The sequence below is a fragment of the Megalobrama amblycephala genome, linkage group LG20, assembly GCF_018812025.1.
Source record: "Megalobrama amblycephala isolate DHTTF-2021 linkage group LG20, ASM1881202v1, whole genome shotgun sequence".
In the NCBI taxonomy this organism is placed as follows: domain Eukaryota; kingdom Metazoa; phylum Chordata; class Actinopteri; order Cypriniformes; family Xenocyprididae; genus Megalobrama; species Megalobrama amblycephala.
In genome coordinates, this window is record NC_063063.1 from 17,109,295 (window position 1) to 17,125,763 (window position 16,469).

Consider the following 16,469-nt stretch of genomic DNA (forward strand, 5'->3'; position numbering starts at 1 on the left):
TGTATCTCCGAGCAATACACAGCGGTGCTTCATTTCTGAATGAATCCACGTTTTGAGTGAATCAATCAGGTGAACCAATGATTCAAAAGCCCATTCATAAAGAGAGCCATTTACTTCATTCCTGAATAAATTAGCCATTTGAACAAATCGAATAAATGAATGACTCAGTGACTTACTCTTTTAGACATGTATCGCCACTTACTTGTTTTAGTTTCTTATTTAAAGTATAATTTCATTATTTTTTTCATTTTTCATTTTCATTAATTCTGTTAAATCAAATAAAATATTTTTTTTCTAAAGCTACATTTTGTAATGTCTATTTGATGCTTTAATCATTTAACACAATAATGATTTTAAATGATCTTTTGGGGGTAATTTCTTGTGCTCCCCATTCCTCTTTTTCCTAATCAACTGACAGAAACACCGACGCTGCATTCACACAGGGCGTCGGCGTTAACGCTTCTCGTTTACTTTGAATGGGTGACGTCATGCATTGGCGAACTGAATTGTGGGTTCCGTCACATCGCTTCACTCGTGTTGCTCGCGGCAGAAGTTGAAGGTTTCTCAACTTTTCAAGCGCCAATGCAGGCGTCAGCCAATCAGATCGCCTTATGCAAACACTCTAGAGCAGTCGCTAGCCAATTGTGTTCATGCAACACCGAAAAGTAATGTGATTGGCTGTTATCAATATAACAGTCGCGTCAACACAAGCTTCAGACATGCCCTCCGTCAAGCGTTGACAACCTGTTTGAATGCAGCGTGACTTTTAATTCTTGCACCCAGGAACAATACAAGTCGATACTATAGTGACAAAGTTTGCCAAAAAGTATTTCCTACTCAAGCAAGGCTGTTTTTGACTCTGGTCAAGCCTATTTTAATAGAGTGGTGCAGGGATGACATCAAAACCTGAAAGACTAATTTGCCACTGGTTCCCTCGAGATTTTCCTATGGTGTAGGCTGCCAAGTTTTATTGAAAGCCCATTTTGCCAGGGGTGAATTACCCCTTTAACTAAAGCTGGCTACATGAATATACAATAATACCAGTTCTGTCAGGACCACTATCGTCAAAGATGATTAAAGGTCCCGTTTTTCATGGTTTTTTGAAGATTTGATTGTGTTTATAGTGTGCAATATAACATGTGTTGATGTTTCGCGTGTAAAAAAACACAGTATTTTTCACATAATTTACTTATCTGTATACCGCTGTTTCCACTGTCATAAAAACGGGCTGATGACTTCCTTGTTCTATGATGTCCCTCCTTCAGAAATACGTAACGAGTTCTGATTGTGCCAGCGGTTCCTGTGTTGTGATTCGACAGCAGCTTAGCGGAAAGGTCCCGGAAAGGTCACGCCTCTTACCATAACGTGGAGATGCACACGCTCAGTGTTATTGTAAACATGTCTTTAATTTTAATCACCGGAATCAGACCCGGTGATTGGACTGCGGGATGAAAATAACAGCGTTTCGATGACATGGCGACAAACACACTCTACAAACGCAACTCTTGTGTATTCCTGTGGGCGGAGGTTAGTGAAAGAACTGTTTTAGTGACGTCATTAAAGAAGGAAGTAGAGGGATGTAGTCCAAACTGGCCGTTCGATGTAGGCGACTTCTGTTAAATAAAATATCTCGCTTGGCATTGAACTTTGAGCTTTAACATTTTACAGATTTTATTTATACTCTAACAACAACATTACACACTAACTAAAGTTTGAAACATGGGATCACGAAGAACGGGACCTTTAACAATTTGGAATGGCGGTATGGTTCCATTCTAGGCAAGAACTCCCTGCCCATCCATGCAGCCTAGCATGGATAAGAGCAGGGAGTGCAGCGATAACCCCCCTAGGGTAAACAGAACATAACCAACATCAATGTATTGCTGATATCATTAATGTTCTTAATGACAATAATTTAATGTGACAACATAAATCAAGATAAGTGACAGTGCGATTTAAAGAGGAATATCAGAAGGCCAAGTCCTGACTGTGGACGAGAGGTGAAGCTGGGGATGGAGGAGGGTAATTAGCTCCTAAGCAATGCGATATAGCTGCTGATAATACTGAATGGACCTTATATATAGGGATGCTGTGACAGGCGTTGTACGTCTATAGGTAGATGTGGATCAGCTGAGATTCAGACGTGACCTGCCAGAACTAACGCTACGCTTGATTCTATAACACCACTAATAGACTCATGAGAGGACATCTAAAGCGTTAAAATGTCAACCCCCCGCGTTAAAATTTCAACAGCTCAGGTTTGACAGTAGTAGAACTACATTGAAACTGTAGCTTGGCAAGCTATAAGCTACTCATAATTTTGAGTAGTTTTCACTATATTGGTTTCTACCGTAGCATCAAAAGGCAGTTGAGCTGAAACAGGCTGCTGGTTTGTAATTAAGCTAAAATACATTTTGATTGTTGCCTGTGAAAACCAGTTGATAAAACAGGTTTTTATATTAGTGCCTCATTCCCTTGAAAACGCCCTGTGACGGCTTATCAAGATCCAGAGCTTGTTAATAATGAAATATGTGACATTTCTGGGGAAAACGTGTGTGTGTGTGTGTGTACCTGTGTGTACGTAAGCACCCTGCTCTATTGAGAGCTGAGGGAAATGGAGTGAAAAAAAGCAAGACAGCAGTCTAATGCAGTGAACCTGGAAACACCCTTTTTCTGCTGCCTGCTGCCGTCATTACCATACAGCTCTCCCTCCAGCTGATACCACTGACAACAGACAGCCTCTGAATGCATGCATTACTCCTAGAGTATGAACACAGTGACAATAGTCAATTGTGCACAGCTTCTCCTCCACACATAGTACTGTATAAGACAACTCCTGCTTCTGTCCCTTTTCTATTCTTTGCTTCTTACAAAAGCAAATATCTGATATGGAATGGAGGGGGATGTTTGTTATTTGTACTGAGATGCCTAGTCACTGTCCTTATATTAAATATATATATTCCTTCAACCAGACACACACACTCAGTTTAAAACACATTTGTGTGATGGAGTTAGGGTTGCAAAATAAGGGACACCCATTCAAGCCAACCCCCACCCCCATATATATATACTACTGTATTATATTGTATATGTTTCATATCAACACATCAGTCAGCATCTATAGTAACATATGTTATACTCTTCTGTGTTCCAGCCATACAGTGTTGACTGTCTGGTTTTATTGCAGCACAATTTACTACATTGGGCTAATAAAGCAAGCATCCATCCATCAGTCAGAGTGCAATTGCCTTGCCCTTTTCTCTTCCCTCAACCCTTGTCTTTCAGATCAGATTCCAATCTGTCTATACAGTGCTTCTGTAAGATTCCCACAGTCACAAAGATGAGTTGAGAGAGTGAGGGAGACCAATATGGTAGAGAGAAAGAAAGTGTTTTTACACTGCTGTTCCTATGAAACATTTATCTCCAGAGCCCCTCTGCTCTCCATTTACTGCATGTATGCATGTCTTCCTGTACTCCAAATTCAATCAGATGTATGTGTGTGAGTGAGAGATACATTCTGAAGTCCATCTTTGTCTGTCAACCTTCTGTATAAGTATGCAAATGTGTGTTATGTTTATCTGTATGGATCTGCTGTGTTGAAAGTGGGTCAATCTGCAGTTGATAGTCTCTTTGCTGTTAGCACCTCATTCCTTACATAAGACAACAAGAATCCGAGGGAGAGAACGAAAAATCAGCAAGCTAAAATTACCCACAAGGCCCACTTATGCAAGTTGAAGAAGAATAGAAGTGGGAATGTAATGGCTGGGTGATTTTCTACAGAAAGTTTTATATTCAGAACATATTCAGCAGAAAGGGGACTTGAGGATGGGAAGGAGATGAAGGAAGAAAGAGGCTCCTGTGCCGTTATCCAAAGAGAATAATTCATGGCTGTGTTTACTCAGACGATGCAGATTAATTGAAGCTTGCGGTGCGGTGCAGTGAATAAACACACACACAGGCAGATTACTCAGCACAGATGAAGCTCAGTCAGGTCTTTCCTTTCACACTTCATCCAGGAGTTGAATCAGACTCTGGGCAGATGCTTTAGAGGTGGGACAACCACCAAGTTTAAAAAAAAAAAAAAAAAAAAAAAAAAACACCCGACAATGACACTTGAGGTGGGAGCAAATGTGGTCTGTAGGGATATACATATATATCTCTATATAACAGTGAACTTACTGGTATCAGTCTCCTGCTACAATCCAGAATGTGGCAGAACGCTGTGTTTCACTGCATTGGCTCCCTGTAACTGCCAACATCAAATTCAAGGCTCTGACCTGGCATTAATGACTGACTCTGGGGCTGCATCCTCCCATTTACCACTTTCCTACATGTCTACGCTCCCTCCCATCCTCTGAGGTCAGCGAGCGAACCATGCCTGGTAGTACCATCACAATAGACGCACACACTCAATTACAAGAACCTTCACTCTCTCTGCACCGCTGTGGTGGATTGCTTCAAACCTTTACCTGACCTTCTGAGACCATAAAAAAACTTTAAGAAATGGCCACTTCTGTGAGCAATTATTTCATAACGATGATGAATTATCCTTTTCTCTTTCTCTCTTTTCTGAAATAACACTACTGCTGTAGTGTTTATTCTGCTCTGATTTATTCTTGAAATTCCAACCCAGGCTTAAACGGAAAAACATGCCTCTACCTAAAACGTATCTAAAGATACATTTCAATGTAGTTTCCAGCTGAAATTAACACTACAGACAATAGAAACAACTATAATTCCTTTTCACATAAATTATGATTACAGAGGAAAATTATTGATTAAAGGATTAGTCCACTTTTAAATACAATTTTCCTGATAATTTACGCACCCCCATGTCATCCAAGATGTTCATGTCTTTCTTTCGTCAGTCGAAAAGAAATTAAGGTTTTTGATGAAAACATTCCAGGATTATTCTCCTTATAGTGGACTTCAATGGCCTCCAGATGGTTGAAGGTCAAAATGACAGTTTCAGTGCAGCTTCAAAGGGCTTTAAACATTACCAGATGAGGAATAAGGGTCTTATCTAGTGAAATGATCGGCCATTTTCGAAAAAAAATAAATAAAACTGTATATGCTTTATAAACAAAATATCGCCTTGCACATACTTCCGCTTTCCGCATTCTTCAGAATGCTTACGCTTTATGTCCTACGCCTTTCATAATCTACTTACAGAACGGAACATCTTGGATGACATGGGGGTGGAGTAAATTATCAGGAAAATGTTATTTAAAAGTGGACTAATCCTTTAATAAAGACTTATTTTCATGCATAATACCATTTTATGACCTCAAAATGCTTGTACCATAGTGGATAATATGTAAACCAATACATTTTGAAATTTGCATCACATAGCGAGCTTCATATGTAGAGCTTTTTCTGACTTGATCGGTAGCGCAGCATTGCATTTTTCGTTTGTGGAGTGCTCAGGTACGAATCCTGTGAAACGTAAGTCATGATAAAAGAGCTCAAAGACTTCTAGAAGCAAGCTAAAATTGCATGTTTTATTCAGCAAACATGTTTTTATCTCATGTTTGCGTTGTTAAACCAGTCAGTTAGGCGAAGGGTAGGGTTTAATGTAGGTGCATGCTACGCGTGCTATTTCATTTCCTAACTGCCGCAATATGTACAAAAAGTTACCAGAATCAGGTTCATCAGTTTCAAATAAAACTGAATGTGGTTTTAGCCCCATTTACTGGATATTTAATTTTGAAAACATGCAGGAAGCAACTTAATATCATTTTGCAGAAATGCTGCCATGGGCTGTAAAATTCGGTTTTAAGTGTTGTTATTTTTAACTAATGCAGCCGACTCTCAAAGACCACACTGCTTCAACAGCACAAACATGCAGGTTTGTACTGTACAATATTAGGAAGATCAGGCTCTTCCTTCTAAGCATGCAACAACTTCCCATCCAGGCCCTTGTCATTTCCAGGCTGGACTATTGCTATGCCTTTTTGGCTGGACTTCCAGCATGTGCAATCAAACCTCTTCAAATGATTCAGAACGCAGCAGCTCAAGTCTTTAATGAACCCTAGAGAGCACATGTTACACCACTGTTTATCTCTCTGCACTGGCTTTTGGTTATGGCTTACATCAAGTTCAATACATTGGTTCTTGCCTACAGGATGGGCATGGGCTCCGAACACTCTCTCTCACGAGTCTACAAGCCCTCCAGGAGCCTGTGGTCGGGAAGTGAGCGGTGACTCGTGGTACCATCACAGAGAGGCATCCCTCCCTGTTCTAGCTTGTACTATCCTGAAAGTTGGCTGAAACTTTGGATTACTTGCACTTCTCGTGTTTATTTTATTGAATTGCTTGTTGCATTCCTCAATTTTGAAGTCATTTTGGATAAAGTGGCTAAATGAATACATGCACTAGAAGCCATTAAAAATCTTTTTATTAAAATAAATCTGAAATAAAATATACATATTAGATGAAAAACTTAAATGAAAAAGTTGCTTTTGCAACTAACTGAAAATACTAAGTTAGGTAAATACTAAATTAGGTAAATGGAAATATTTTTAAATGCAAGCACATAGAATGACTAAAACTTAAACTAATATTAAAATGAAAACTGAAAAGAAAAATAAAAGAATTCAAAATATGTATAGATACTATAATAACACTGCAGTACTGTTAATGTTGTTGTATAATAAACTGCTTGTGCATTTCCTTGTTTGGATAAAAGTGTCTGCTAAACGATAACCAGTTATCAGTCACAACATAAAAGTAATTATCATAAGCCAAAGTTTCATTCAGTCTGTGATTTGTGTGCTTTTTCAGTCCTGTCTCGACTGATAAAAGACAAACTCGATGTCCTTCTTTCATTCCAGAAATAGACTCCAGTAAGAATTCAAAGCAGTTGCGAATAAAAGGAACATATTATGTGAGCACTTCAAAAATATGAAAAATCTTATGGTTTAAAATCCCTTCTAGTTATTTGGCTGGTCACGACATAGACTGAGCCCCAGAAAGGGCAAAAGGCATTCGGGTACACTGGGGTGGGAGGGTTTCCTGGATTGAAAAAGCAAAGCAAACTGCAACTGTGCTTCACATCTGGGGCCCAGTCCCTTTCTGAGGCTTATTAAGAACCAGTCAACTCAAAGCCCTGTTAAAACATCACCTCAGTGAAGAAAGAAAAAGGTGAAGGACTGAGAGTAGAGGACGAAAGGTCAGGATTAGATGGCTGAGATGGAGCTGTGAGACAGATGCCAACATCTGAGAGTTTGCCCCTTTACTGACACTAGCCAGCTTACTCTCTGACTCCTCCTGAGGCAATTAGCATGTCAGGACCAATCAGACGGAGAGCCTGTGAAGACAACCAACTGACATGTATCTGCTTATGAGCCAAGCGATGCCCTCCTTCTTAGCAACCACAGGCTTGAAACTATTTTTAACAGATAAAATAGAACAAACACTTGCCTATTCTTCCAATATTGATACCATTTATTCACTGCATGAAGTGAATAAAGTCCTTTCTCTGCTCCTAGTGAGGTTTAAAATCACATGGCTATGGAGCACACACTCATTAACACACATGTCTGAGAAGGGCAAGTCACCCTTTGTCATACAAAGGGAATTCTGATGAGGTCTTTTATCTTGTCAATGCAGAAGGGAGTATTTATGGAATATATAAATTGGAATATTGCAGTCAAGTGCACAATAATACTGCTGGAAAAATGTAATTATAGATTTGAGATGTTTAAGGCCAATTCACACTCCATCGACAGACAGTGACATTCACAAGTTTTCAGTAAGTCACTTCCAAGGCCCAACAAATGCCGATTGAACATGTTTAATGGGCAAAAACGAGAGCAGACCAAAATCCGATGAAGTTCCTGTTGCCGTCTGTCGATGCAGTGTGAATTGGCCTTAAAAATACAAACAGCTAATTAGTTTGGTCTTTGGACAATGTTTCAAATCATCGGATCTTTAAAAACCTATCAAACATTTCAGGTTCAAAGTAGGGCCCTATGATTTCCGCGATGCAGAAAACACAGACGGAATTGTGGAATCCACAATTTACAGCATAAAACGGAATTTTGTTTACTACACATATATTCAAGCATGCTTGATGCAAAAAAAAAAAAATTAAAAAAGACAACAATTTCTAAAAAATAAATTATTTATTAGGCCCTATTATTTTAAAAATTAATAAATGATTAAATTGTTAAAGTTTTATGAATTCAGTTGATTAAACATGGATTTTGAGTATTAACATTTAAATAAACCACTAAATTTGGGAAAAATTAAAATGGAATTTGGGAAAAATTTCATAGAGCGCCATAAATCATCATAAAAGTAGTCCATATGACTCATGCACTACAAAGTCATGATATGTTTGTGTGAGGGGCAGACTGAAATTTAAGTTATTAACTCAAATTCCTGCTTGACAGCAATGGTCACCATTCAGGTTTCATTGTATGAAAAAAATATAATCTTGGCTGTGGCACCATAAACATTTTCTTTTGTGTTCGATTTCGAAAGACATGAGAGTTATGAAATGATTTTCATTTTTGGGTGAAGTGCTTCTTTAAATCGATCCTACCACACTGAACATAAGCTTTAAATTTAACCCTCTTTCCTGTTCTTCAGCTAAATGAATCCTCTTGATCAAGTGATCAGTCATGGTTTCTGTACGGTACTAACTGGTGCCAGCTGTGGAGAGAAGACTGGACGTGGGGAGGGTTTTCTGTGTTTGAACTGCTTCAAAACTAAACCCCACCGCTTGGCCCTCACTGACACTTCTACACATCTGGCCCACCACTCACATTTTTTCTCTTTTTTTAAAGGACGACGCTCAATGGAAAAAGCCAACCGTGTCAGATGCACTACACCACTATGTTTAAGAACTAAGAGCTTCAAAGTGGATTTTATCTCATGAATTTGGTATGTCCTGAAGTCCTGGCAATAATTTCATGATCACCATTAAAACAACATGAAACAATAAGGGGATTTAGTTCTCTATATCACATCTGAATGAAACTATACTAACACTACACAACGCACACTAATCGTATATGGCAAAAACACTCTTGTCGTCTTTATTGCAACCGCATGGAATGTTAATTGAAATCAGCCATCTTCAACTGTTCAAACAGCCTGATACTTATTTGGTTGTAGAAGTGCAAAGAGAGTTTCACTAGACATGCAATCTATAGTATAAATAAATCATTCATCAAAGATCAAAGACTGAGTGCTGACAGATATTCAGCTTTCAGATTTTTTTAACAGTTCAAACCCATGCCGCATCTGAATTAGTGGCCCTGGGCGAGAAGGCATCAGGCTCAGAGTTCAATCTACATTTACAGCTATGAGCTTGGTCGATTCATGCATACCGACACATATAGTGCACATTTTGTGGAAACGATCTCAATAGACAGCCTGACATACAACACATGTACTTAAAAGTTAAAATCAAGGTGTGGCTGCATTCAAATATGCCTACTTCCCTATTACTGTATATATAGTAGGCAAAAAAACAGTATGGGAAAAGAGTAGCATGTTAGAATTATTCATAAAATAGTAGTCAAAAGGTACGAGTGTGGCCTACTACGTCCGGCAAGATTCTGAATTGTGAATCCAATGGAAACTTTACTATCCCATGAGGCCACAGAAGAGGCTTTGTGAATGGCAGTGAAGTGATGCAACTGATGCAGGTCGCATGACAATGACAACATGATGAATCTGGATACACACATTCACACTACTATATATGGGTCAATGACGTATAAGGATTTTCGACAGGCCAATTTTAAAATACAAAAAATAATCATATTTATTGCAATTGTTCAAACATTAAGAATGTTGTGTACACATAAATTCATATTAAAATTTTAAATTAAGTGATTTTAGTGTTTTTTTTTATCTAGATGAATTGGCCATAGCCAATATCATATGGTGCGACCGTGATTTATCTTAAAATTAATTAATTTCCTTAACATGCTTAACATTTTTTTAACAAGTTCTCAGTAATTGTAAAAATGTAATGTAAAGTATGACCTTATATTTTTGCTCTGTAACTTCAGAGTTGCCTTCTTAAATGTAGTTTAACACCTATTTTTCCTGTAAATCACATAAAACTGATAAAAATGTTTTAAAAGTACCATTCGCTTAAGCATGCTGTATCAGTGATTCATATTTCAGCCGCATAAATTAGATATTTTATTTTTAATTTAATAGTTATTGTTATTATTGGTCGCACCACATGATGCGTGGTCGCTCCAAATGACACGAAGACCTTAAATTTAATTAAAAATCTATTTAAAGAGATCAATAAACAATCAATTTTATATAAAAATAGATTTAAACCAGATTTTATTAAAATTTCACAGAATTTTCATGAACAAATTTTATAAACTTTTTTTATTATTAAAGAAAAAAAAAAAATCACATCGCAAACATAAGTGCACCATTTCATTTAAGTTGAAATTAATTAATTCTTTAATTCATCAAGGACACATTAGGCTTAAATTGATCAAAAGTGACAGTAAAGACATTTATAATTTTACAAAAGATTCTATTTCAAATAAATGCTGTTGTTTTGAACTTTCTATTCATCAAAGAATCCTGGCAAATAAAATAGGATCACAGTTTCCATAAAAATATGAACACTAATAATGATCAGAAATGTTTCTTGATATCAGCATGATTTCTGAAGAATCATGTGATACTGAAGACAGGAGAAATAATGCTAAAAATCAGCTTTGATCACAAGGAATAAATTTCAGTTTACTATTTATTCACATAGAAAACAGATATTTTAAATTGTAAAAACATTTCACTCTTTTCCTAGCAAGGTGTAACTCCATTCTTGCTGTAGGGCCAGAATTAACACACCAGCGGTTTTACAGGCACAGAATTAGCCACCTAAACAAAACAAGCTAGCTTCCTACAAAAGGTCACTATGAAATTTGTAATAAAAGTATATATTTGCAGAAATAACGTAATATTCATTGTTTTTTTGAGGTCATACCAAGTGATATCCAAATGTGGGAACTACCTACCAGCCGTTAAAAAGGTTATTTTTTCCAAATTTAAGATAGAGTTGCAAACCTGCTCGCTGCTTCCATGGGTCCTTCGCAAATTGGTATATGATGCAACGTCCTGTCTTTGAATGGATTTCAACAGGAAAGTCCCAAATTAGTCTTTTTTTGATGGTCGCACCACATGATATTTCATAAAATGGACATCATCGGACAAAGTTTGTTTGTATATTATGATGGAAATATAAATACAAATGCTTTGCAATTTTGTACAGGATTGAGTAATTTCAAAGACATTTCCAAAAACAGAGGTTATGGCCGGATGGTTGTACCACATTATATTGACACTTTAAATAACAGAAAATTACAAATAACTAATGTTTTTTGAAAAGTTAAAGTGAGTACATGCACGGGAAAGGTACTACATATATGGTATCTTTTTATGCATTTAAACCAAACTTTAACTGAAAAAAATGCAGCCGGACAGAAAATTTAGGCGTCACGTCATTGACCCATATAACATATTTTTATGAAGTAATTGCTTATTCAAAAGAAGCACAGAGTACACAGAGAGTATGAGATTTTGGCACAGCCTTTGCCTTTCAGGTTACAGGTTTTAAACTTTCCATTTATACTGCTAAACCTCCAGATACTTATTCCTCCAGACTAGACCACCTTGGAGAACAATGTTCAAAGGCCATATGGCAACTTAAGATCATCTTTCATGGTCACTTTCAACATTAAAACACAAAAACAGAGAAAGTAAAGATTTTAGATTGATGTTGCATTCCCACTGCTTCACATGTTGATCTTTCCTCTGAGAGACGCCAGTGTGTACTCACCTGTTGAGCAGAGGCTTGGTGATCAAAGGGACAGTTCGCTCAAAAAATGAAAAATCTGTAATCTAACACTCACACTCAAGTTGTTCCAAAACCACATGACTTTCTTCTGTGTAACATAAAAGGAGACATTAAGGCAGAATTTTTGGCACCGACAGCCTTTCATTGCAAATTTTTCTATATAGCGAAACGGTCAGCCTGCCTGACCTCATCTTTTTTGTTCCATAAAAGAAATTAAGTCATACGGGTTTAGAAAAACATGAGGGTGAGTAAATGATGACAGAATTTTCATTTCTGGATGAATGATCCCCTTTAAATCAGACGCATACAATGCCAAAAAGACTCTGAATGGATCTGAACAGGCCACCATGTACTTTGCCTGTATTGAGCGAGTTACTATTGCTAATGAAAAAGCCTCAAGGCCAAAGAGAGAAGAATAGGTTTAACCCTACCTGACCTGCAGTGTCATACAGCCCCAGCAGGTACTGTTTTCCCCCAACGGTCACACTCACTGAAAACAAAATACATTATTAATTTAAATAGGATTTAAGACTCAAAATGTCATATATGAGTAAATACACATTCATTTTGATTAATAAAAAGGCGGTTGGTCATGTTTAGTGATTTTTGAACAAGTAAAAGAAGAATGCAAATTGATATTCATTTCTGATCAGGTGAAAGAGGGATGCAATTTTGTTTTATGTATTTATGATCAATTGAAAGAGGCACTCAATTTGGTTTTATTTATTTCTGTTCAAGTGAAAGAGGCATACGATTTTGTTTTATTTGTTTCTCATCAACTTGAAAGAGGCACTCAATTTGGTTTTATTTATTTCTGTTCAAGGGAAAAGGGAGATGAATCGTGCCATAAGGATGCTGATGTGCACCAGTTGCATCCTCAGCCCACAGGTGGTTTCCATTATAGAAACACAAGCGCAACACAATGCAAGTGACTTCGAGGTCTTGTAAATACCACTAAATGAATGTTAAATACATTTATACGTCAAATACACACTGAAATATTGATGTTCATTATGTCGCAGTAACACGCTGCTATATTTACCTGCATAATGATCAAAGACAGTGGGCACATATTCCTCTGGAAAGGCGTCGTTGGCATAGCTCATCAGCAGACAAGTTTTTCCAACGGCGCCGTCGCCGACGACCACGCATTTCAACATGATGCTGCCGGTTCCGTTTGCCATGACGATAATAAAACGCTTGAATTCACCATCTTCATCTGCTAAGAGATATATCCCGCTTTCTTAGAGCTCCCTTCAGGCGTCACCACCAGCAGCAGCAGCAGCAGCGCCGCGCTCGGTCTGCAAAAACAGCTGAAATGCCATTTCCTCCACCCCGCTTCACAAATTTGGCATTGAGTGAGGTGTTCCCCCTCTAAATACTGGCACACGCCAAGCGCGTGCCGCTCCCGCGAGATGGAAGCCAGCGGTAAACTTCGCGTTGGAAAGACATTAACCTGAAAAGCGCGTGCACAACACTATACGCCCTCTCTCTGCTGTCCCACTTTCCCTACTTTCCAACCCCAGTATCACCTCCTCTTGACTCTTGAGCCCAACGCGGATTGACTTGCGACATAGGCGGGGTAATAACTCTGGATCAAGGGATCAACTATAAAGATTGGTTGTAATGTCTGAATCAACCAGCCATGATTAAACAAATACCAGTCTGCATCTTGTGGATCTCAGACTGAGACTAATTCAACATTAAAAGGGCATGAAGTTCAGGAACATAACAGTGCGTTTGAAAATACCTCAGAAAACGATGATTTATTGGTATTTTCCAAACATATGTGCGCTTAAATAACACATTTGCAGTAATGCAAACACATTTCTTAATATTGTTTAGGCCAATTCACTCATTGTCACTTCCCTATCCTCTCAGTCTCATTTGTCTGTATCCCTCATGATCAAACGGTTAAATTATGGTGATTTAGGCTAAACATAAAATAAACGGCTTTTATTCACTGCTGTAATAATATCACAGCTGTTTGCTGCATAATGTTTTAACAGTGCATTCATAATGGCAAAAATGTACAATCTTTGATGAAACATGGACTTTACTATATTACGTTTCTGCACTTTCTAGATGATCCCTAACACCTGATCGCAGTCCAATCAGCTGGAAGCGGGCAGGCTGGTCAAGGATGCGCTGCTGTATCACTTTTGACAGCTACTGCAGGAGTCACGTGACCAAACAATTACCTCATACCTTGTGAGCGAGTGTGTGCGTCTCTCTGCTCGGTGTATATGGATTTGTGTGGGCGCGCACGTGGGCGCGCACCAATAAAACGGTGTGGTGCAGACGCGCCCATTCGCTTTGACATCAGTGTCGCTTTGACATCAGTGTCTCATATCATAATATATATATTTTTTAGACTGCTTACATTTGATATTATTGTGTGCTGAAAATATCTTTGGGAAAAAAGAAGAGAAAAAATAGGCTACCAGAAAAAATCAAATTCTAGCTTATTTAGCAACTAATTACTGTGATTTTACGATTAGGCTACTTCCATTGCGTAAAACTATTTGTTGCACATCATTAAAAACTAGGAGTTTAGTGATTCATGTCACGATAATTGTGTAGTTCATACTTAATGTTTCATAATTTAAAGACATTTTCATGAAGACATTTAGGCGTTTAGATTTAATGATAAAAATCCTATTAGGCTACTAGCTGTAAATATCCAGATGCAATGATGCTGTAATGAATACTGAATGGGTTTTCATACAGAAATGTTAACCTTTCTGAATCAATACAATGTGGTGGAAGCCTGATGCTTCTTACTGGACTAATAAGAAGCTTTTAAGGTTTAATGATGATTATATTTTAACTGACTGGGTCACTGTGTCATTCCTTTAAAGGTAAACTGAATCTTTTTTCAGCATTAAAAGTTTTGCACATTTAAAAAGAAAGTATAAAAAACTTTAAAATTATAAATATTTACATGATTCTGACCAGTGATTACAGAGCTTAGGGTCACCTAACACCTGTTCATGTGGAATCAGAAGAACCTCTGTCAGATTTTGAGCATGTAATAAGATTTCTTCAGGCTTACTGCCTGTTTTTTTCTCCTTAGAATAGCTAAGAAATTATCTAGAATTGCAGATATGTGCAGAGGAAAAAGCTCAAAATTATTTAACTGCCTTTTTTATAAGAAGGTTTTGGAAATCCTCCACTAGATCTCATGCACAATGATCTTTTAAACTGTACTGACTGCAATAAGAGCAATAAAAATTGTATTATATCTCCCTCTTGTGGATAGTTCAAGTACTTCAGTGCGGATGACAGGTTCTCATAGGGGTTTTCAAAGAGGGGTCGGAGGGGGTTTGGGCTGCGAGGGAGTTTTAGGGAGTCCATAGAAAAATTGACAGAAACAGTGTGAAAAATGTAAAAAGAAATAAATAATAAATAATAAGATTAAAAATAAAAATTAGAAATTAAAACATGTAAATATAGACAATAAAAACAAAATGATTATAATAAATAAAATATAGCTGCAAGCAGCAATGACGGGCCCAAGCCCTGGCACCACCACCACCCCGGTAGCTTCAGGGCAACTGTGCATGATGGGCAATATGCATTTAAAGCGAGTAAATGTAAAAAGACTTTGTACAAACCCGATTCCAAAAAAGTTGGGACACTGTACAAATTGTGAATAAAAACAGAATGCAGTGATGTGGATGTTTCAAATTTCAATATTTTATTCAGAATACAACATAGATGACATATCAAATGTTTAAACTGAGAAAATGTATCATTTTAAGGAAAAAATAAGTTGATTTTAAATTTCATGGCATCAACACATCTCAAAAAAGTTGGGACAAGGCCATGTTTACCACTGTGTGGCATCCCCTCTTCTTTTTATAACAGTCTGCAAACGTCTGGGGACTGAGAAGACAAGTTGCTCAAGTTTAGGAATAGGAATGTTGTCCCATTCTTGTCTAATACAGGCTTCTAGTTGCTCAACTGCCTTAGGTCTTCTTTGTCGCATCTTCCTCTTTATGATGCGCCAAATGTTTTCTATGGGTGAAAGATCTGGACTGCAGGCTGGCCATTTTAGTACCCAGATCCTTCTTCTACGCAGCCATGATGTTGTAATTGATGCAGTATGTGGTCTGGCATTGTCATGTTGGAAAATGCAAGGTCTTCCCTGAAAGAGACGACGTCTGGATGGGAGCATATGTTGTTCTAGAACTTGGATATACCTTTCAGCATTGATGGTGCCTTTCCAGATGTGTAAGCTGCCCATGCCACAGGCACTCATGCAACCCCATACCATCAGAGATGCAGGCTTCTGAACTGAGCGCTGATAACATCTTGGATTGTCCTTGTCCTCTTTAGTCCGGATGACATGGCGTCCCAGTTTTCCAAAAAGAACTTCAAATTTTGATTTGTCTGACCACAGAACAGTTTTCCACTTTGCCACAGTTCATTTTAAATGAGCCTTGGCCCAGAGAAAACGCCTGCGCTTCTGGATCATGTTTAGATATGGCTTCTTTTTTGACCTATAGAGTTTTAGCCGGCAACGGCGAATGGCACGGTGGAATGTGTTCACCGACAATGGAAATATTCCGGAAATATTCCTGAGCCCATGTTGTGATTTCCATTACAGTAGCATTCCTGT

General features: G+C 37.9%; 1 protein-coding gene across 1 annotated transcript in view; it reads right to left on the minus strand.

The window, feature by feature from the left end:
* rhoq (ras homolog family member Q) overlaps positions 1-13,582 on the minus strand; it is a 24,608-nt gene extending 11,026 nt beyond the window's left edge. Inside the window, 2 exon segments of the mRNA XM_048169767.1 lie at positions 12,277-12,335; positions 12,888-13,582. Coding sequence (XP_048025724.1) covers positions 12,277-12,335; positions 12,888-13,029 — 201 coding nt within the window. The 5' untranslated portion in view covers positions 13,030-13,582.
* Positions 13,583-16,469: the final 2,887 nt, after the last annotated feature.